The sequence below is a fragment of the Podarcis raffonei genome, chromosome 8 (assembly GCF_027172205.1).
Source record: "Podarcis raffonei isolate rPodRaf1 chromosome 8, rPodRaf1.pri, whole genome shotgun sequence".
In the NCBI taxonomy this organism is placed as follows: Eukaryota; Metazoa; Chordata; class Lepidosauria; order Squamata; family Lacertidae; genus Podarcis; species Podarcis raffonei.
This window is the reverse complement of record NC_070609.1, coordinates 82,930,320-82,952,026: the sequence shown is the minus strand read 5'-3', so window position 1 is coordinate 82,952,026 and position 21,707 is coordinate 82,930,320. Positions and strand designations below refer to the sequence as shown.

General features: G+C 46.1%; 1 protein-coding gene and 1 non-coding gene across 6 annotated transcripts in view; one reads left to right on the top strand and one right to left on the bottom strand.

The window, feature by feature from the left end:
• The window catches only part of NAA25 (N-alpha-acetyltransferase 25, NatB auxiliary subunit), a 37,166-nt gene extending 24,313 nt beyond the window's left edge, over window positions 1-12,853 (bottom strand). For 2 of the 5 annotated variants that reach the window (XM_053401208.1, XM_053401209.1), the window contains exons 1-4: window positions 8,037-8,139; window positions 4,723-4,808; window positions 1,731-1,869; window positions 867-985 (exon numbers count right to left, since the gene is read on the bottom strand). In XM_053401208.1, the coding sequence (XP_053257183.1) occupies window positions 867-985; window positions 1,731-1,869; window positions 4,723-4,808; window positions 8,037-8,124 (432 nt within the window). In that variant the 5' untranslated portion in view covers window positions 8,125-8,139. Of the gene's footprint in view, window positions 1-866; window positions 986-1,730; window positions 1,870-2,004; window positions 2,091-4,722; window positions 4,809-8,036; window positions 8,140-12,707 lie in introns of those variants that run through there. The other 3 variants (XM_053401211.1, XM_053401210.1, XM_053401212.1) reach the window with 3 other exon arrangements.
• Window positions 12,854-19,985: 7,132 nt separating this feature from the next.
• On the top strand, window positions 19,986-20,142 carry LOC128420417 (U1 spliceosomal RNA). Its single transcript, XR_008332024.1, has one exon. It is a non-coding gene; the product is annotated as a U1 spliceosomal RNA (small nuclear RNA).
• The last annotated feature ends 1,565 nt before the right edge of the window (window positions 20,143-21,707 follow it).

Here is a 21,707-nt window from a genome sequence, read left to right as displayed (position 1 = left end):
ATGTTCCAAGTAAACTGGCAGTATTTCAGGAGTTCCTTAATGAGAAGACAAGTTTCCTGAACAACAGCTTCCCCACAAAAACGAATTCTGGATTCAATTTTGCTGATAATGGCACTCAACACATAGCTAGATCATCATATTTAATATAGGTGTTTCTCTCTTCACCCCCTCCCTCTCATAGTCAGGTGCGGATACACGAAAGTCAACCAGGACCTCTGCTTACCTGCATTTTGCACATTTGCAAAGCCTGATATTACAAGATGATTATACCCTTTGAGTTAAGTGTGCATACATTGATATGAATGCATCTGTTATCAATGCACATAGCAAGCTGATGCTTTTAAGTAGTGCTACTCACAAGATAAAGGATTTGCTAGACGAGGTCCATAAATTAATTTCATGGGTCCGTCACATTAATGACACTGTCTCTTTACACATTTTTTCAAACATTACAGGTTAAATGCAAATGCAAAGCACTTAAAGGCACCCCAAATCACAAGTATTTTAAACCAAAGTCGTCAAATTTTCAAAAAGGTTTCAGAGTAAGTGTTTACTATGAGTGGAGGACATGGCCAGTTGGTAGAGCATGAGACTTTTAAGCTCTGGGTTGTGGGTTTGAGTCCCACGTTGGGCAAAAGATTCCTGCATTGCAGCGGGTTGGACTAGATGACCCTCGTGGTCCCTTCCAACTCTACAATTCTATGTCAACACAACTTATATACTATACGAGACTTTATCCACAACAGATTACTAATAGGTTTACATATACACATGGAATGTCAACAGATCTTTAGGCTGATTTTAGGTTGAGTTGCCTCTCTGAGGGGTGTATTCACTCTCAAGCTCAATTGACCTAGGTAAATTACCTGTTGCATTTTCTTGTATTCCCCAACCCTTGCATAGGCCATGAAGAGGTGGGAATGATACTCTTCACTGCTGGGAACTTTCTTCACAGCTGCCTCGTAGAGTTTTGTGACCAGCTCCGCTAAATGAGACATTTTAAGAAACAGGTTGTGTGTTTGGTTAGGACCTATAGACTTCTCCCAAACCCTAAGTGATTGTACAGAGTACAGAACTCAAAACAGCCTTCACAAAGTTTTTTAAAAATGAGGCTTCAGCCCTAGTAAAGGGGGCGGGGGGTGTGTGACTTCAGATTTGTTGTGGCCAGCACATGTGATTTTTCCAGACTTGCATTCTGCATGCCTTTTGTCACAGAATGTGTGTTGAGTACCTTTATCCTTTCCCTAGGGCTGGTGTCAGCACTTTGCTCCCATGGGAAGCTGCTGGGGCCCCAATATCTGCCTTGCCCCCCCCTTACAAAACAAAAACCACTGACCCAGCACTCTAAGCTGCTTGGTTTAGCTGCACTCCAATTTCTCCTGGAGTGACACTACGTCTGAAGCATTGTAAAAGTATTAAAATGGCAGCAGGACCCAGCAATCTGGTGCTGTGTCTACTGTTAGGTGAGCTTGCCAGGGCTCCACCATCAAAGCTGGACCCTGTCCCATCACTCCTCCTATTTTCTACAACCCAGAATTAAATACTATGGGAAACATTATGTCTAGAGAACAACGCAGCTTAACTGGCTACCTCACCACCCCTCCCCATCAATTAGCTGCCGACTGGCTGCCACACTAGTGCTTTTGAATCAGGACTGCTGTTGTAAGCAGGACACTGGCAACAGCATTCTCTGAAATGTCTGAAATAGGAAGGAAAACCAAAGAACTCACGCCGATGCATTTCCCGGTATAGAATAGTCAGAGCTTGTAACGAATTATCGTCCGTGGGTTCAAGAGCAGCTACTTCTTGTGCTAAAGTGAATGCTTCATCTTGCTTCCCGGTTCTTTGCAGGCCGATTGCTTTCAAAACCTGCACATGGATCAAAGAAGCAACTTTTAAAGGGTTTCCCAGCAGCGATATAAAGGAAGCACTATGGGGGGGGGGGGAATCCAGCTGCACAGTGAATGGGGCAGAATGGGCAGGTGGTAACAATGCAGCACGTACCAAAGGAAGGAGCTGCAGCCCACGGGCAGAGCACATGCTCTGAATTCAAGTGGCCAGAGATTCAACCTCTGATGTCTCCAGGTGGGCTTGGGAAAAGCCTGGTGGAAGCGCTGAACTGCTGCTGCCAGTCAGTGTAAGGTAATATTGAGCTAGATGAACCAATGGTCTTATTATATATAATGCAACTTCTTATGTTCTCTTCTGCACCTCCTGCCAACCTTAGTTCAGGGATGAAGAGCCCGTGACCCTCCAAATGTTGTTGGGGCTCCAACTCCCATCGCACCCAACCAGTATGGCCAACAGTCAAGTAGATGGGAGGTGTGTTCCAGCAACCTCTGGAGGACCACAGGTTCCCCACCCCAGCCTTAGTTCACTGGACATCTGGTTAACTTAATAGAAGACGTAGAAATCTAAGTGAGTTCAGACTTTGAGACACATCACATGCCAACATTGTAATAAAATGTTGGGGTCACAACATACCATATTTTTCGCCCTATAGGGCGCACCGGCCCATAGGGCGCACCTAGTTTTGGAGGGGGGGGGAGAAATAAAGAAAAAAAAATATTTCCCCCCCAGGCGCGGGGCTGGGGCGGGGGAAGCCCGAGCTTCCCCCAACCCCAGCCCCCAGAACAGGCTGCTATGCGCAAGCCTGGGGAGACCGGCGGGAACTCCCGCCGGTCTCCCCAGGCTTGCGGAGAGCCGCCCGAACCCCGGGGTGCGCTCCGCTGCGCTCCCTGGGTTTCGGGCTGCAGGCTGCTGTCCGCAAGCCTGGGAGACCGACGGGAGTTCCCACCGGGCTCCCAAGGCTTGCGGATAGCTTCCTGAAGCCTGGAGAGCGAGAGGGGTCGGTGCGCACCGACCCCTCTCACTCTCCAACCTTCAGCGAAAGCCTGCATTCGCCCCATAGGATGCACACACATTTCCCCTTCATTTTTGGAGGGGGCAAAGTGCGTCCTATAGGGCGAAAAATACGGTACCTACCGTTGCAGATCTCATAGGAAGAGCACACTAAGCAAGCCTCATGTTAATAAGCTGCCCAAGGGCAGGTGGGTAGAAAGGGGATACCGCATTTAACATGGTGTACTTAAAACGTGCTCAGCTGTGTCCCTGGAATTCCCTTCTCCTGAAAGTTTGAAAGGTGGAGACTTTGATGTTTTCCCTTCCAGAGAATTAAAACCATCTTATTCTTCCAGGTGTTTGGAGGGGCATCAGTTGGCAGATAGTGCCCAATACCTAGCAGCCCCCCCCCCCAGCCATGTTGTCCATAATACAGCCACTACTGCCAGCCAATTCTAATACACAGTCCACCAAGCATGCCTGTCCCAGACTTCTCTATATTGTAGGGGTGGGAAAACCTTCTTGGCCCAGTGGGTCAGAGCCTTATTCTCCACCCCCACAGGCCACAGATTAGCCACCTGTCAAAATTCCCTTGTACAGCACTTCCAAGCTGGCTGTCAGTCACTCGAGAACCACAGCGCAAGGGGCTTTGCCAACCCTATGATTGCCACTTCCCCAGTGCTCTGCTTTCTGCAGAGATTGGCTGCATGATCAAGTTCCCCAAGAGGAACTTGGCCAAGCCACCAATCCAGCCATTTCCACACATGCCCCATATCTGACACCAAGTGTGTGGGGGAAACACTGGGACCTGTTCTGTGCCAGATGTCACCTGCAAACCAGAGGTTTCTCACCCCTCTTGTAATTAGTCTTATACCTACCATGTGACAGTATTTAAGTATGTTTGACTTGGTCAACTGACCAACCCTAATTGCCTTGTTTTGCTGAGCCACGTCAATGTAGATAGAAGCAAAAGTTGAAAAAACATTAACTTTTGCTCTGTTGCTATTCAACAGCTTGACTAACGTGGCAGCAAAGTTGACCTCAATGTTGTGAGTTTGTGGAACAGAAAGGCTGGAGTAACACGGGTTAAGCTGAAAAAGAAGAAGTACAGTGGTACCTCGGGTTAAGAACTTACTTCATTCTGGAGGTCCGTTCTTAACCTGAAACTGTTCTTAACCTGAGGTACCACTTTAGCTAATGGGGCCTCCCGCTGCTGCCGCTGCACAATTTCTGTTCTCATCCTGAAGCAAAGTTCTTAACCCGAGGTAGTCTGTAACCTGAAGCGTCTGTAACCTGAGGTACTACTGTAGTTGTGCACTGGTGGTGGTCAAAGCACAGTTACGCTCCCAACCCCATGTGTCCCATGATAGCTAAGGGTAAACATGGCAGAAAGCTTCCCTCTTTTCCAGAACAGCCCAGGGATCAGAACCTCCTTTCAGTCCATGTGTCACATTCCCACAAGGGCAACCTTCCAGGAGCCACGTGCCAGATTTAAAAGTGGGTGGGGCCAGATACAAAAATGGGTGGAGCAGTGGATTTGACTCTTACTTTTGCATCGTTCACACTACATTCCAGCCATGCAGAAGTCAAAGCTTTCTACAGACAACCAAGAGGCATTATCACAGTTCAAGGACATATCCCAGTCAGGCAAAAGCACATGAGGAAGGCACAGAGCAGTGCCAATGAGGGGTATGGCCCTGGGAGAGTCCCAGGTGTGAGACAGAGAGGTCTAGAGGACTGTCTTCAATTCTCAGGGCTTCAAGTTCCCCACCCTATACTAGCAATGCAACAGCTAAAGAGAAGAGCCTTGCCTTGTTTATTTAAGACTGAACACAATGACTTTTTAGCATGTTAAAACAAACAAACAAACCCTGAGCTTACCTTAGCACAGTGAAGGTCTTTGTGTTTCTTCAGCAACTTGTCTGCCTGCTGGATTGCCATTTTATTATTGCCATTGTCAAGGTAATCTAATGTAAGAAAGGGGAAAACCACAAACATTATTCTTAGTGATAATTTTATTGTTTAATTTTTTTGTAAACCACTTTTTTTACAATCAAGCAGTGTATAAATTTTATGAACTAAATAAAATACATAAATACTGCAGACTGATTTTCTGAGGGGGCAGTCTTCACGTTTAGGTTAGTTTAGAGGAAAACAAGAAAAAGAAAGATGAGTAAAGAGTAATATGATAGAGGTATTTAAGATTATAACTGCTGTAAAGGGAAAGGATAACTTATCTGCCCCCTCCCCCTTACTTTCTTGCACAACACTAGATGTCAGAATCTACCCAATCAACTCCAAAGGTGATGAGAAAACCACCCAAGGTAGCTCTTCACACAACATAAAAATTAACTTGTGAAAGCTATTATAGCAGTGTATGGTGACAACCACCAGCTTATGTTGGGTTTTTTAAATAAAGGAATAGAAAAATTATGGAAAGATAAAGTCACAATGCTGAACTGGATCAACCTTAATCTGTCCCAGCAAGGCATTCTCATGAAGAACCTTACAGATGCTTTTTAAAGGGTTATTACACAGATGCGTGTTAGCCTTACTGCCATTTCTTATGTATACATCAAATGGGATTTGCCACCTTTATTTGGTTCATCATCACAACTACTCAGTAACAGGCTATTACAGTACTGCAACTTTCAGAGCTGGGATGGACAAGGACTTGCCCAAGTCTATGGCTGAGGAGAACTCAACTCCTCTCTATCCACTGACTATATATAGGAGCTGGGTACAAAAAACTAGCCCTCAATAGAAGTTCATAAATGAGTACTTCAGGAGTGACCCAAAGAGGAGCAAAACAAGATGGTAATGGACAAGCAAATAATTAAGAGCAGTTTTGCTAGCATTCAGGAGGAGCATGATTGGAAATACTGCTCCATTTCTAAAAGCAGGCAAAGGATTGACCTAAGGCAATTTTTCTTCACAAACATACATGCAGGTAAACAGAAACGGGAGAAGGCGATGGACACCCAACAGGAAAAAGACTAGTCTGGAGGGTCCACAGAAGGAGCATAGCAGCCTCCTGCACCCCTTTGTATCTTGCCTGGGGAGCATGCGGCTCAGGTTGCAAATACTATATTGTTTTCTGGTTCTTACTCTTAGCTCCAAGCCCACATAGAGAGCATGAGCACTATGCAGAAACATTAAAATAGGCACTGTGACGTGGTGGTAGCACTGGCTTAAAGTTGTGGTGCTCGGCATCGGTTTACCCGAGATTACACAATGTGGACATCACTGAATGACAGAAGCCCCAGTGTATTTTTAATAACACAAACTTTATGGAGCAATTGGAAAAGTGGCAGTTCACAAGAAATATAAATGGATGCATAAAGAGTATGATTAGACAACCTCACCAGGTTTCTCTACAATGTTGCCAACACTCTCTGTTCTAACAGAATTAGCTCAGCTACCAAAATGGCAAATTGTTGAGAACAGAGTATTAGACTTCATCCGAAGGGTGGAGGACCTTGGGGAATATAATACTACAACTTCATTAAGCTTCTGTACAACATATAAGCAATTAAGATAAAAGGCAAACAGCAAATGTAAAAGATGCTTAACTGTCATCAAATAAGCTGACTGTTGCTGAGAAGTGAAAAAAATAAGAACATGTCCAAACATTTACATTAGTTTTCCCCAGAGACAATTGCCTTTGCAATCTTTGCAACTATGTTCACATGTCCAATTCATAGTCGGAGGGCAACATCTTATTCTAACCAACAGCATTTACATATCACTATATGTTTGATTACAAACTGGCTGTTTCATGTAGATAAGAAATGAAAATCTTTACATAATGGAAGCAGAATTTGATTCAAGGTACTCCTGATTGTACATAACTAAAAACTATGGTCCAACTTTCAAAGATCTATAAATAAAAACTGTAAACAAACTTGAGCTCATCCAGCTGAAATTAATGGGACTTACTGTACTTGTGACTTAAAATATACAGTCTATCCAGGCTACCCAGTCCACAGTAACCCTATTGTCATCAGGATATTACACTGGTTGTCACTGTGCTCCTGGGCTCAGTTCAGGATGCTGGTTCTAACCTACAAAGCCTTAAAGAGCTTGAGACCCTAGGACTTGAAGAACGCTTACACGGAGCTTGAAGTCATCTACAAAGAGACATTCTGAAAGTGCTTCCTCTTGTTAAAATTTTGAGGGTGGCAGCAAGAGATGGATCCTTATAGATGGTGCCTTCCATCCCACCTGTGGAATGCTCTCTCCAAGGAGCTTGCTACTCATTTCTTCTGCACAAGGTAAAAACTTTTCTTCCTGTTTGTTTTTTTAAACAGGTGGGTTTTTAGTATTTTATAGTTAACGTGTTTTTCCTCAGCCAGTAGCTAGGTAACATTTTTACTGCAGCTGCCACATCTTTGAATGGGACTGTTCTGTGTTCTGCCCAGACTTGTGTTCAAAGAGGTTTTCTTGGTGAGTGTCTGTGAGATTTAATTTATGCAATAAAAAACCCTGTATTGTGATATTGTATGTTTTGTTTATCTCTAAGCTGCCTTAAGGAACTCGGATAAGAGACACAAATTCTATTACAGTGGTACCTCGGGTTAATTACTTAATTCGTTCCGGAGGTCCGTTCTTACGCTGAAACTGTTCTTAACCTGAAGCACCACTTTAGCTAATGGGGCCTCCTGCTGCTGCTGCTGCGCTGCTGGAGCACGATTTCTGTTCTCATCCTGAAGCAAAGTTCTTAACCCGAGGTACTATTTCTGGGTTAGCAGAGTCTGTAACCTGAAGTGTCTGTAACCTGAAGTGTCTGTAACCCGAAGTACCACTGTATTACAGAGCAAGTATGGACTAGTGGTTAGGGTGTTCGATCAAGAAGTAGGAGACCAGCATTCAAATTCCCACTCAGACATTAAGCTTACTTGGCCCATTCATTGCCTCTTAGCCTAGCCTAGCTAACAAGCAGCATGAGAAACTCAGATATATAAGCTAGGCTCCAAATGGCACAGCTGTCACCACAACTGGAATGTCTATTTGCCAGGTGGTTGGACTAGATGACAGCCAGGGTCCCTTCCAACACTACAATTCTAATATTCTATGATCTCAACTACATTGCTTGACTGTAGCTTGCTCTTACAACAATTCCCAGCAAGGGGTCCGTGATTTGTGCGGCAGTGTAGAAGATCAAGACACATGTCTTTTGCTGGCACATAAGTCACCTGTCTCAATGCAGATGTCAGTCACCAACCTGGTGCTCAGAAACCTCCACGCAGTCGCAATCAGACCAGCACCAATAACAAAACTCATCTAGCACCTGGCAAATTTTGAATACTGCTCACAGGGTTGCTGTAAGGGTACAATGGGGAGCAGAACTATGTATATTGCCTTGAGCTCCTTGGAGGAAAGGTGGGATTTAAATGTAATAACAAATAAATTAAATACTTATCAGTGCTTCTAATAAGCCCAGTAGGTCTTTATAAGGTCTAAATACAATGCAGATTGTTGCTTGCCAAAATACATATTTTTGTCTGTGACTTGTTTGTTTTAAGGTGTATTACCAGAAACTACTTATGGAAAATCAAGACACTTAAAATATGTCATTTAAGAAATAAAAAAACTATCTCTCCTCCTTAGTTTTCAAACCTAGTTTTCAAACTTAATTTCCCATCATAACTGATCAAGGCTCCAACTCAAAAACACGTCCTATACTGAGGCACAATTTCATGCATATGCACACACTCAAAAGAACTGAACACACAGAACTTCAGTCCACATCTTTGAAACAGATTTGCACAAGCTAAAGTGGAAGGAAGCTAAAGTGGAAGGAGCCAGTGTGGTGTAGTGGTTAAGAGCGGTGGACTCATAATCTGGTGAACCAGGTTCGTGTCTCCGCTCCTCCACCTGCAGCTGCTGGGTGACCTTGGGCTAGTCACACTTCTCTGAAGTCTCTCAGCCCCACTCACCTCACAGAGTGTTTGTTGTGGGGGAGGAAGGGAAAAGGAGAATGTTAGCCGCTTTGAGACTCCTTCGGGTAGTGATAAAGCGGGATATCAAATCCAAACTCTTCTTCTCTTCTTCTTCTTTTGAAAGGCAGAGGTAGCTATTCAGTTTTAAAACCAAGCAGAATTAGTTTCAGACCTGATACTAATAGAACCTTTTGGTTACACACCATTCCATTGAATTCATTCAAAGTGCAGAAATGTCATGGACATTTGTGTCTCTATAGGTAAAGGTAAAGGTACCCCTGCCCGTACGGGCCAGTCGTGTCCGACACTAGCGTTGTGCGCCCATCTCACTTAAGAGGCTGGGGGCCAGCGCTGTCTGGAGACACTTCCGGGTCACGTGGCCAGCGTGACGAAGCTGCTCTGGCGAGCCAGCACCAGTGCAGCACACGGAAACGCCGTTTACCTTCCCGCTATAAAGTGGTACCTATTTATCTACTTGCACTTAGAGGTGCTTTCGAACTGGTAGGTGGGCAGGAGCTGGGACCGAAGACGGGAGCTCACCCCGCTGCGGGGATTCGAACCGCCGACCATGTGATCGGCAAGCCCTAGCCACTGTGGTTTTACCCACAGCGCCACCCGCGTCCCTTTATAGTCACATCTTAAACCATGAAGTTTGCACCGGTTCTGCCCCAAAGCAGTTCTTCTAAAGACCCTTGACTAGCATTTCATATTGGCAAGTTAAGAACTGCTTCTTCTTTGCCTTAACTTTCTTCAGTGCTAAACATTTAAAAAACTCTCAAACCAAGTACAGCACAGCATTTTATCTTCTTTTTCCAGCATTTGCCAAGTACCATGTACAACAAAGCAACCTGACCTCCTAGCCAATATTCCTAAGACAGCTTGAAAAGGAACCGCATCCAACACATGTTTTAAAATTATTATTCATTTCATTTTTATACTGTTGTATATTAAGAAAACTATCTCAAAGCAGTTTCAACCTACATTAAAACACCAAATTAAACAATCCAGAATAAAACATTACTGAAGGAAGTCAAATATAAAGTATACATTCAAAGCAACATAATTAACAGGAAACTAAAATATTATCCTGAAGCATTTACAAAGGAGGTCAGCTTTTGACAAGCAGAATGCATATTTAACTCAGCAGAGTTAACAAAAAAAATTGGAATACAGTATTACGAAGTAGCTTCCTTAAGCAGTAGGATCCTACCCAGACAACCAACTTTTTAAGTTTACAATGGGGGAGTAGGGGGCGACCAAATTAATGTGGTCACTGCCTAACGAAAGTTAAGGTTCTCCATACACTGTTAGAAACTTGGGTATATAAACTAGGCGCCAAATGGCACTGTGAATCTAGGTTGCAGTCGCCGCAGCAGAATGCCTATACACCAGGGAGTTGGACTAAATGACCCTTGGAATCCCTTCCAACGCTACAGTTCTACGATATGAACTGCATTGCTTGACTTTATCTTGCTCTTACAACTATTCATTTGTCTCAGCGCAAGGAGGAGGAACACACACTGGAAATGGAAATGGTATTAACAATGGACTAAGACTAATGTGGAGATTTCTGGCGCCTGACTAATTTCCAACTGTTCTCCACCTGCCTTACAGAGAGATGCAGATAATGTAAAAGTTCCATTCAGCATAAGTGAAAATGTGTAAAAAGTAGCAATAGATTTCATAAGGAATATAACATATGTATATCCTGCAGCAAGAAAGTAATTGCAGGCGACTCCAAATTTACGCGGGGGTTACGTTCCAAGGCACGTTTAAGTTAAATTGTGTATATTCGAAACACCATTGGGAAAAGCCTGCAAACATCCCGCTCTGCCCCCTTTTGCGACGTTTTCAGGTCACGTCTGGGTTCGGCGCGATAAGTGTGGTCATGCACATCTCAGACGCACCTAAAAAGGTCACTGCCTGTTAAAGCTGGATCAAGTTTTAGACACAACAAAAGAGAGGCTTGCATTTGAAGTGCTGCTTAAATATGACGTGGAGTTATCCTGATCAAGAAATTATTCTTGCGGATTTGTAATCCAGACATAAAGGTAAAGGTAAAGGTACCCCTGCCCGTACGGGCCAGTCTTGACAGACTCTAGGGTTGTGCGCCCATCTCACTTAAGAGGCCGGGGGCCAGCGCTGTCTGGAGACACTTCCGGGTCACGTGGCCAGCGTGACAAAGCTGCATCTGGCGAGCCAGAGCCGCACACGGAAACGCCGTTTACCTTCCCGCCAGTAAGCGGTCCCTATTTATCTACTTGCACCCGGGAGTGCTTTCGAACTGCTAGGTTGGCAGGCGCTGGGACCGAACAACGGGAGCGCACCCCGCCGCAGGGATTTGAACTGCCGACCTTTCGATCGGCAAGCCCTAGGCGCTGAGGCTTTTACCCACAGCGCCACCCGCGTCCAGACATATCAAACCTTTAATGGATTGTAGCAGGGCACTGGTGAGGGTTGGACAGCGACGCCGTTTTTCAGATTGTTTCTCACTACTACATCAAAGGCAATACAGAGGGGGCTTGGAAGTGTCATCTGGTCCAAAACTCTAAAGCAGGCTCGCCTGAAAAAAGCTCAACAACTTTTTACCTGAACCCCAAAAAAGGGGGTGAATCGCTGTCTCTTGGGAGTTGGCCACCCCTGCTCTAAAGTTTTGCAAAGGAAACAAAAAGAGCTGCTACACCCATTACTACTCAATGAGATTAAAGATGCCAGCTTCACACACCCCTCTAAATTAACAGCAACAACAAAGCCACTGCTACCACCACCACCAATCCACATTAAGTAAGCCACACAAGCAGGCAAGACTTTACAATTCATATCTCCCTCCTCTGGTTTAACGAGGATATGAAGTTTGTGGCAACTGGTCGCATGAATGTCATGCAATCCTCACCCCCTGCTCAGTCCAGCCTAGCAAATCTACTGTTAGGAAAAACAGGTCCATAAGCTCCTGCTTCTCCATCTTGGCTCCATGAGTTCTATAATAAGGATTCGTGCAGTGCTGAAACCCCCTTGTTCACCCACAGCTCCACCTGTCTTTTTAAAAGCATAAATGTATGAAGCCCCAGACTATCTGCTAATGATATACTGTATTAATAAATGTTTTTAGACCATGGCCTGTGACCCTGCTGAGTCCAGAATAGGGAGTAGGGGGAAGGGGGTCCCAAACCCATCTCCTGAATGGTCAGGATATGATGAACTTCTGACCACGTGTGCAAGACCCCAAAATCTCCCTTGTCTTCCTCTCACAGGGTTTGTAATGAACTTGGCAGCTCCTTCCGCTACAATCCACACCAAGGCCGGGACAAATATGGGGAGGGGGGTTCTGCTCAGCCTCTCCCCCCCCCGCTTGCAAATGCCACACTAAAAATGACCACGAGGCACCCACCCGCCAAATCCCACCACAATGACAAACATGGTGGTGCCTGCTTGAGCCCACAATACCACACAGAAGCCCAAACATGGGGGTGCCTGATGAACGCGCCCCCGAAATGCCACAATAGAGGTGAACACGAGGGGACGGCGTTCCTTCCCACCCCCCAATACCACAACAACCATGGACATTGGGGGGGGGGCCCTGCTTAACCTTCCCCCCCGCCCCGTACCACAATAAGAACCATTTTTGGGGGGAGGCAGCCGCCTGTTTAGGCTCTTTCCCCCCCGGCCCCCCACCTCAAACTAGGGTCTCTGAAGGGAGGAGGTGAAAAAGGCGGGAAGAGTCAAGTATGGGGGGGGCGCTGGTTCGGGATGAGGGGGCGGCGAAGGGTAGGAACGTCTTTTGGCGGGGGGGGGCGGCCTCGGCTGAGGGAGAAAGGGCACGCGCGGCCCCGCGCTTAGGACGGGGCCGCGCGCGCTAGGGAAAGGGGAGGGAGGGGAGGGAGAAGAGGGGGGAGGGGAACCCCCCCACGCCCGCGGCGTCGGTACCGTAAATGGGCCGGAGGCGCCGGTCGTTGGGGTCCTGCACATGGCCCCGCGCCGCCGCCATGATGAGAGCGCAGAACCGCAGCGCGCAGCCGCCGCCGCCACAGCCAGCCAGCCGGCCCGGCCTGGGCGGGCCCGTGTGGGGGAAAGGGGCCGGGCTGAGGCTGAGGCGAGGCGCTCCGAGGGGGCCAAGACCGGCGAGGAGGCGGCGCTTAGCGGGCGTCCTCGCTCCCCCGCCGGCCTCCCTCGTGGGCCTTGAGGCGCTGCCGCCGCCGCCTCAGCCTGTGAGGCGGGGAAGCGAGCTCCCCTCAGCCAGCCGCGTCATTGGCATTGTGGTTGCCTTGAAGGGCCTCGTTTAGGGGCAACTCTCCTCACAACGACCCTGTGAGGTGGGCTGTATTGAGGGGGAGGGCGTCCTCCTGGCCCCTTACAAGCAGCCGGGCGAGGTAGGCAGGGCCGGGTTTAGGGTTGATGAGGCCCTAGTTTACTCAAGGTAATGGGGCCCTTCATTATGTCCAGCTGTCCTTTGTCAACAACAAATTGTCGCTGGCCCTTATCTCTCTCGCCCTGACCTACCCACTGTGATCCATGCGACGGTCACCTCCAGACTGGATTATTGTAACTCGCTCTACGTGGGGCTGCCCTTGAGACTGACCCAGAAACTCCAGCGGGTGCAGAATGCCGCGGCGAGACTCCTTATGGGGTCTTCGCTGCGAGACCACATTCATCCGGTGCTATATCAGCTGCATTGGCTCCCGGTGGAGTACAGGATCAGGTTTAAGGTGCTGGTTTTAACCTTTAAAGCCCTATACGGCCTAGGACCCTCGTACCTACGGGACCGCCTCTCCTGGTATGCCCCACAAAGAAACCTACGGTCTGCAAATAAAAACATCTTGAAGGTCCCAGGCCACAGAGAGGTTAGGCTGGCCTCAACTAGAGCCAGGGCCTTCTCGGCTGCGGCTCCAATCTGGTGGAACGCTCTGTCACAAGAGACTAGGGCCCTGCGGGACCTGACATCTTTCCGCAGGGCCTGCAAGACAGAATTGTTCCACCAGGCCTTTGGCCAGGGCACAGCCTGACCCCCTCCTCTGGCAACCTGCACAGAGTTTTGCTTAATGGTTGCCATCAACTTGATTTTAATTAATTTTTATAATGAAATATTTTTAGAATGTTGGTTTATTTGATTGTTTGATTATTTGATTGTTGTTAGCCGCCCTGAGCCCGGCTTCGGCTGGGGAGGGCGGGATATAAATAAAATTTATTATTATTATTATTATTATTATTGTGTGTGTAATGGACCTAATAGTTATCTAAAGCCATTTGCACATCACAAAATATGTATTTTATCAACGTAATTGTTGAACTGAAATACAATTAAGAATAAGTATATTAATAGTGAAATAATTATTAAGCTGTAACTTAAAATGAGTTTGTTTTTTTATTCAAAGCAAACTTAATAATGCAAACACATTGGCATTTGGCAATAACTTTCTATAGGAAAGCACGCCTTGGTTTTGGAACACTTTGGTTTTGGAACAGACTTCCAGAACGGATTAAGTTTGAGAACCAAGTTACCACTGTACTGTATATAGAAATGAGCAAACCAGTGATATTTTAGGGAGCAGGCTAGCAGGCGGGGCCCATTACTTACATCAAAGGAGCCTACACAACACAAAACACTGTTGCTGTATGTAGGTTTTATTTTGTTTTTTATCTTACATTTTGGAAATGTACATCCAGTTTTTTCCCCTTTAATTTTTTTTGGCTTGTTTAGCTTATACATAAATCCGGCACTGGAGGTAGGCCTCTCAGGGAGCTGAGAGTGGATTTGAACCCAGGCGTGAGGCAGGCAAAGAGGAGGCAGTAGCAGCCCCCTCTTAGCCTTCCCTGCCACCCCTTGACGAAGGAACAGTTCACCAGGTGCGGTTGTTGCAGCAATGGCAGAAGGTTATTTGGTGCTGTTGGCCCAGGCGGCGAGCATTCTGTGTTGGTTTCTGTGTTAGAAACTTGAGATAGGAAGCTAGGAGCTAAATGGCACCTTAAACCTAGGTTATGGGCGCTGCAATGGAGTGCCTAGGCACACTTTTTTTTTGTAACAAGAATACAAAGCTGAAAATGAATGAAATGCAGCTGAAACCTTATGTTCACTTTTCACATGGTCTAGTCCTCCTCTGAAGACTGCAAAAAAACCAGAGCTGTGCTTTCCCTGCCCGCCCCCCACAATACAGTGGTACCTCGGGTTACATATGCTTCAGGTTGCATACGCTTCAGGTTACAGACTCAGCTAACCCAGAAATAGTATGTCGGCTTAAGAACTTTGCTTCAGGATGAGAACAGAAATCGTGCAGCAGCGGCGCAGCAGCAGCAGGAGGCCCCATTAGCTAAAGTGGTGCTTCAGGTTAAGAACAGTTTCAGGTTAAGAACGCACCTCCGGAACGAATTAAGTACGTAACCAGAGGTACCACTGTATTCTTAAGACGGTCCTTTCTCCAATCTTCAGAGAGTAGCTGGAAGTAGCAAGGCAGAATAAAGGTCCTCCTTTCCTTCCAGTCTGCAGTTTTAATCTGAAATCTTAGGCGCAACACTGCGCCCAGAGCTCAGAAACTAATGAAATTCCTTATCACAAAACGGAGAAAAGGAGGTTAAGGGGTGATATGATAGCCATGTTCAAATATATAAAAGGATGTCACATAGAGGAGGGAGAAAGGTTGTTTTCTGCTGCTCCAGAGAAGCGGACACGGAGCAATGGATCCAAACTGCAGGAAAGAAGATTCCACCTAAACATTAGGAAGAACTTCCTGACAGTAAGAGCTGTTTGACAGTGGAATTTGCTGCCAAGGAGTGTGGTGGAGTCTCCTTCTTTGGAGGTCTTTAAGCAGAGGCTTGACAACCATATGTCAGGAGTGCTCTGATGGTGTTTCCTGCTTGGCAGGGGGTTGGACTCGATGGCCCTTGTGGTCTCTTCCAACTCTATGATTCTATGATTGCCTAGAACAATGGGAGTTTCGAATGCTGGTTGGTTTATCTATCAGATTCTACTCACCAACCTCCTTCAGCTGGGAAACCCAAGGGGATGTGTGTGTCCCCCCTCTTTTATCCTTGCAACAGCCATGTGAATTGCCAGGGTCACCCATGGGGCTTTGTGGCTAAACAAACGCCTGGAGGAGTTGTCTCTCATTCACAGCTATTAAAGGAGGATAATCATGCCCTACTGTACTGGGATTCTTCAGGGTGGTTGTGAGGATTAAGATAGTGGTGATCAAGGGGGCCAACTTGAATAAAATATTGGGGGAGGAGGCAGGTAATCAGTCACAAGATGCAGTTAACACCATTTGAATGGCAATGCCCATCAACTTGGGGGGGGCAGTCCCTTCAAATATTTTATGGAGGTTCCTTTGCCCCTGGGAGTTGGCTCCTATAATAATAATAATAATAATTTATTATTTATACCCCGCCCATCTGGCTGGGCTTCCCCAGCCACTCTGGGTAGCTTCCAGAAAAATATTAATATACTGTAATATATCAAACATTAAAAGCTTCCCTAAACAGGGCTGCCTTCAGATGTGTTCTAAAAGTCTGGTAGTTGTTGTTCTCTTTGACATCTGATGGGAGGGCATTCCACAGGGCGGGTGCCACCACTCCTATGGTGGTGATAACTGTTTCAAGCCATGTTTTCCTTTCTTGGTCTTTCAGTCAGATTTTCTTCCCGCCAATGATCTCAGGGTAGCATATGTAGACCCTTACAATGGCACTGTGGTGTAAGAGTGTAGCTTAAAAAACGAGGAGGTGGTTGTCAACCTCCCACTATGTTTCAAGATGTGTTTCATGTTCCTGTGCACCCCATTACCTGATTGGTTTGCAGCACTTGAAGCATCCCCCCAAACTCTATTCAATGAAGCTGCTGTCTGCGCATGCACAATTATCTGTACATGTGTTATAGCTGTCTCAAATGTACACACTTCAGCTTAACCCCAGCATATGAGTTTGAATCGAATGGAAGCTGGTTGGAGAGTAAACTCATCAATCAGCAGTATTTCTCAAGAAACTACATGAAACACGTGGGTTGTGGCTAGCATCAAACACCAGATTATGGCTTCAGACACCAGTGGTGTTTCTCAAAGACAACAGAAGTATAGTGTCCCGATCAAGGGAAATAATAGTCCTGCTCTATACCACCTTGGTCAGACCCTGCCTGGAGTTCTCTGTCCAGTTCTGGGCACCTCAATTTAAGAAGGATATTGACAAGCTGGAACATGTGCAGAGGAGAGCAACCAATATGATCAAGGGTCTGCAGACCATATGAGGAATGGTTGAGGGCATTGGGTATGCTTAATCTGGAAAAGAGGAGACTAAGAGGAGGTGTGATAGCCATCTTCAAATATTTTACAGGCTATCACATGGAAGATGAAGCAAGCAACATACCGTATTTTTCGCCCTATAGGACGCACCGTCCCATAAGGCGCACCTAGTTTTTTGGGGGGGAAATAAAGGGAAAAAAATTATTTCCCCCTCAGGGGCTGGGGCGGGGGAGGCCCGAGCTTCCCCCGACCCCAGCCCCCAAACAGGCAGCTCTCTGCAAGCCGTGGGAGCCCAGCGCTGGTTCCCGCTGCTTGCTGAGAGGTCCGCGAAGCCTGGACGCGCTGAGCTCAGCGCGCGCAGGCTGCGGCATGCAGGCAACTCTCCACAAGCAGCGGGAGCGCTCCCGTTGCTTGCGGAGAGGTCCGCGAAGCCTGGACGCGCTGAGCTCAGCGCGCGCAGGCTGCGGCATGCAGGCAACTCTCCGCAAGCAGCAGGAGCGCTCCCGCTGCTTGCGGAGAGGTCCGCGAAGCCTGGAGAGCGAGAGGGGTCGGTGCGCACCGACCCCTCTCGCTCTCCAGGCTTCAGCAAAAGCCTGCATTTGCCCCATAGGACGCACACACATTTCCCCTTCATTTTTGGAGGGGAAAAAGTGCGTCCTATAGGGCGAAAAATACGGTAAGTACTGTAATAACTTTCTGGCCATAAGAGCTGTTTGACTGGAACAGACTTCCACGAGAGATGCTGGACTTTCCTTCCTTGGAGGTTTTTAAGCAGAGGTTGGGTGGCCATCTCTCTCGGATGCTTTAGTTGAGATTCCTGCATTGCAGGGGGTTGGAATAGACCCTCGGGGTCCCTTCCAGTTCTATGATTCTATGGTGGGAACGCAGTAGAGCCTCAGTAAATGGTACTGCATGCACATCCTTTAAGTATTGTGGGGGGCTGGCACGGGGTGCTTTGTGTCTGAGCTGGAATTTCTAAGGGGCTGTTTAACCCCTCCTCTTACACCACTGGATCTTGGGTCTCAGTTTGCGTCTTGCACAGAATGAAAACTGAGGGTGCATTGTTAGCACCTGTGGTTTACTGCTGGATGCAGTCCTACTACCATGTGGTGCTTAATCAGCAGCAGTTGGGTATTAAATTACAGCTGAAATTTCCTGCTGTAGCTTATTGCTTTTTTCTTCAGCTTGAGTCAAAGGGAAATCCCTAATGGTTATTTATTAAATTAAAAGCATTTCTAAAACCAAGGTGGTTTAGAGGAAAACAATAAAGCACCAACATACGTGTCAGCTGGAAACGGGCGTCAATGGTCTGGGAGCACCTGAGCAAAGAGAAACATTTTTAGCAGGCAATGGAAACATGCCCCTGGTAGCAGTTGCTATATTGCTGGGGCGAGTTAATTTCACAATGCGGACACATATTGCCTCTGATATGGACCTTGGCCATATGGACTAGTAGCTATTGACAGCTTTCTGTGAATTTGTCAAATCCCAAGTTAAAGCCATCCAGGCTTGTATTGGTCGCTAATTCTATAGTGCAACTATGTGCCAATGAATGCTTCATTTTGTCTGTGCTATTACTTCCACCATTTAGTTCTTCCACCTCTGGTTCTTGTATTATGAAAGAGGGTAGGAAGCCTCTTCCCCCATGCCGTCTTTCCATTTTCTTCACATTGTGTATGTCATTTCATTGATAACCAAAAATAGAAGTGAAAGATTCTGATCACCTTCTTGAAGCTATATTGGCAGAAGAGGGGAACACAAGAGCCTTGCACTTGCTGCAGCTCATTCCTGTGGAGATGCAATGAGGACAACCAAACTAGCATTTATTTATTTATTTATTTATTTATTTATTTATTTATTTATTTAAAAAAACCCTTCACATGAAGATCATGTAGTAGTTTACAAAATAAAAAAGAACACTAAATAAAGGATTATATGGCAGAAATGGGTAGCTTGATCCCAAACTGTTTTGCACTTAATAGGTTGAAACAGCACTTTGAATTATGCTAGCATTTTCTCATACCAGGGATCTTCCAAAAAGGAGAGGGTATGAGAAAACCCAGATTGGGAAGGCAGTGATTTGGGAAACATCATTAAATAGCAGGATGGATGAGTTCAAGTGCCAGTTGCTTTGACTTTATCCTATATGCTATTCCTCTAAGGCCCTTCAGAACATCTGCACATCCACCAAAAAGGCATGGAAGGTGAGTGGCCTGTCTGGCGTTGGATCTCCCACCAGTGGTTTTTGTAGTGAGGGTGGGTGATTGAACAGGGAATGAGAAGCTCTTGGCGGCAGCTCTCTGTTACTTCTCTGCTCTGCAATAAAGAATTCAGTGGTAAAAGTTAAAGTCAGAAATTGAGCTGTCAGAAGGGAAATTAAATTCAGACATCCCCTCCCCATCATAAAGTCCTAAGGTGCAACAAATCCAGCAATGTCCAAAAAATTGCATGCACCAAATGATTGTATCTTAGGGATGAGCAACCCGCGTGCCTTCCAGCGCTGTTGAACTTCAACTCCCATCAGCCCCAGCCACCAGGGATGATGGAAACGTAAGCCCAGCGGCATCAGAATAGACACAGGTTCCTCACTCACACTGTAGAAAGCAAAGCCAATCCTGTTTCACAGTGATAGCAACGTGGGTGGATATAGGGACAGAGCGCTTTCTCTAGGATGTGAGCAGAAAGAGATGCCTTAGCTCCACCTCATGGACACTCAGCGGCAGGAACGCCCCGCCTGTGGAGGAGGCAATGGAGAGATGCAATCACGTATGCAAATATGCATGCCCTACAGCATTGTGGGAGAAACAGCCAGGGTGCAGACTGGGGGGTTACAGGTCACCCCAAAACACTAGACTGTCCAATGGGGCCCTGGTAGCACAGCTGCTTTACAGGATTGAGCTTACTGGGGCTGCAGAATGGAGGTCGCTGTGTACTTAATAGCAGAGAGAATGAGGGCCAGGAAGCGCGCTTGCCATTTCAATTCATACTTACCTGGCAGGGGAGATACCATGATCACAAAGGTGGTTTTCCCAGGGTGAGGCTCATCCATTGCACTTCGGGTGTGCTGACCCCTGCGATTTCCCCAAATGCGGGAAACTCAACTGCATAATTTGTGGTAGTGGGGGACTGCGTTCGCAGAAAATAATTGTACTTGTTACAGTTACAGATAGGTAGCCGTGTTGGTCTGCCATAGTCAAAACAAAAAAATTTTTTCCTTCCAGTAGCACCTTAAAGACCAACTAAGTTCTTGGTATGAGCTTTCGTGTGCATGCACACTTCTTCAGATACACAGATGTACTTGTTACGGTTAGCTTCATAGTTTCCATTTCTGGTACAGTTACTTGTAGTTCTTTAAGCTTTGCTTATTATGGAATTCAGTTGTAAAATAATGAAGTACAATATCAGCAATAAAAATGCTATAAAAATTTATATAGTACTTAGTACAGTAAATTACAATATGTAGAAGGGATGTTCACCTGACGCCTTTGTTACATATCTTTGGGTGCCAGGTAAAAAATATTCCTTTTGCCCCAGGCCTTGGGCTAATTAAACAATCTTTGGCCTTTTAAACTGTGGGAGGGTATTGCTTTGAAATAGAGGAAAACAATAGAATGGGAAAAACCAGAGATCTGTTCAAGAAAATTGGAGATATGAAAGGAACATTTCATACAAAGATTACCAAAGGACAAAAGTGGTAAGGACCAAACAGAAACAGAAGACATCAGGAAGAGGTGACAAGAATACACAGAGGAATTATACCAGTAAGAGATGGATGTATTGTACACCCCAGGAAGGTTGGTTGCTGACCTTGAGCCAGACATCCTGGAGTGTGAAGTCAAACAGGCCTTAGAAAGCAATGACATTCTAGCTGAACTATTTAAAATTTTAAAAGATAATGCTGTTAAGGTGCTACACTCAATATGCCAGCAATTTTGGAAAACTCAGCAGTGGCCAGAGGATTGGAGAAGATCAGTCTACATCCCAATCCCAAAGAAGGGCAGTGCCAAAGAATGCTCCAACTACCACACAATTGCAGTCATTTCACATGCTATCAAGCTTATGCTTAAAATTCTACAAGGCAGGCTTAAGCAGTATGTGGACTGAGAAGTCCCAGAAGTGCAAGCTGCATTTTGAAGTGGCAGAGGAACCAGAGACCATGTGCTGGATTATGGAGAAAGAGAAAGATCCAGAAAAGCATCTACTTCTGCTTCATTGACTATGCAAAAGCCTTTGACTGTGTCAACCACAGCAAACTATGGCAAGTTCTTAAAGAAATGGGAGTGCCTGATCACCTCATCTGTCTCCTGAGAAATCTCTATGTGGGACAAGAAGCTACAGTTAGAACTGGATATGGAACAACTGATTGGTTCAAAATTGGGAAAGGAGAACGACAAGGCTGTATATTGTCTCCCTGCTTATTTAACTTATATGAGAATTCATCATGTGAAAGGCTGGGCTGGATGAATCCCAAACCGGAATTAAGATTGCCGGAAGAAATATCAACAACCTCAGATATGCAGATGACACAACCTTGATGGCAGAAAGTGAGGAGGAATTAAAGAACCTTTTAATGAGGGTGAAAGAGGAGAGCGCAAAATATGGTCTGAAGCTCAACATCAAAAAAACTAAGATCATGGCCACTGGGCCAATCACCTCCTGGCAAATAGAAGGGGAAGAAATGGAGGCAGTGAGAGATTTTACTTTC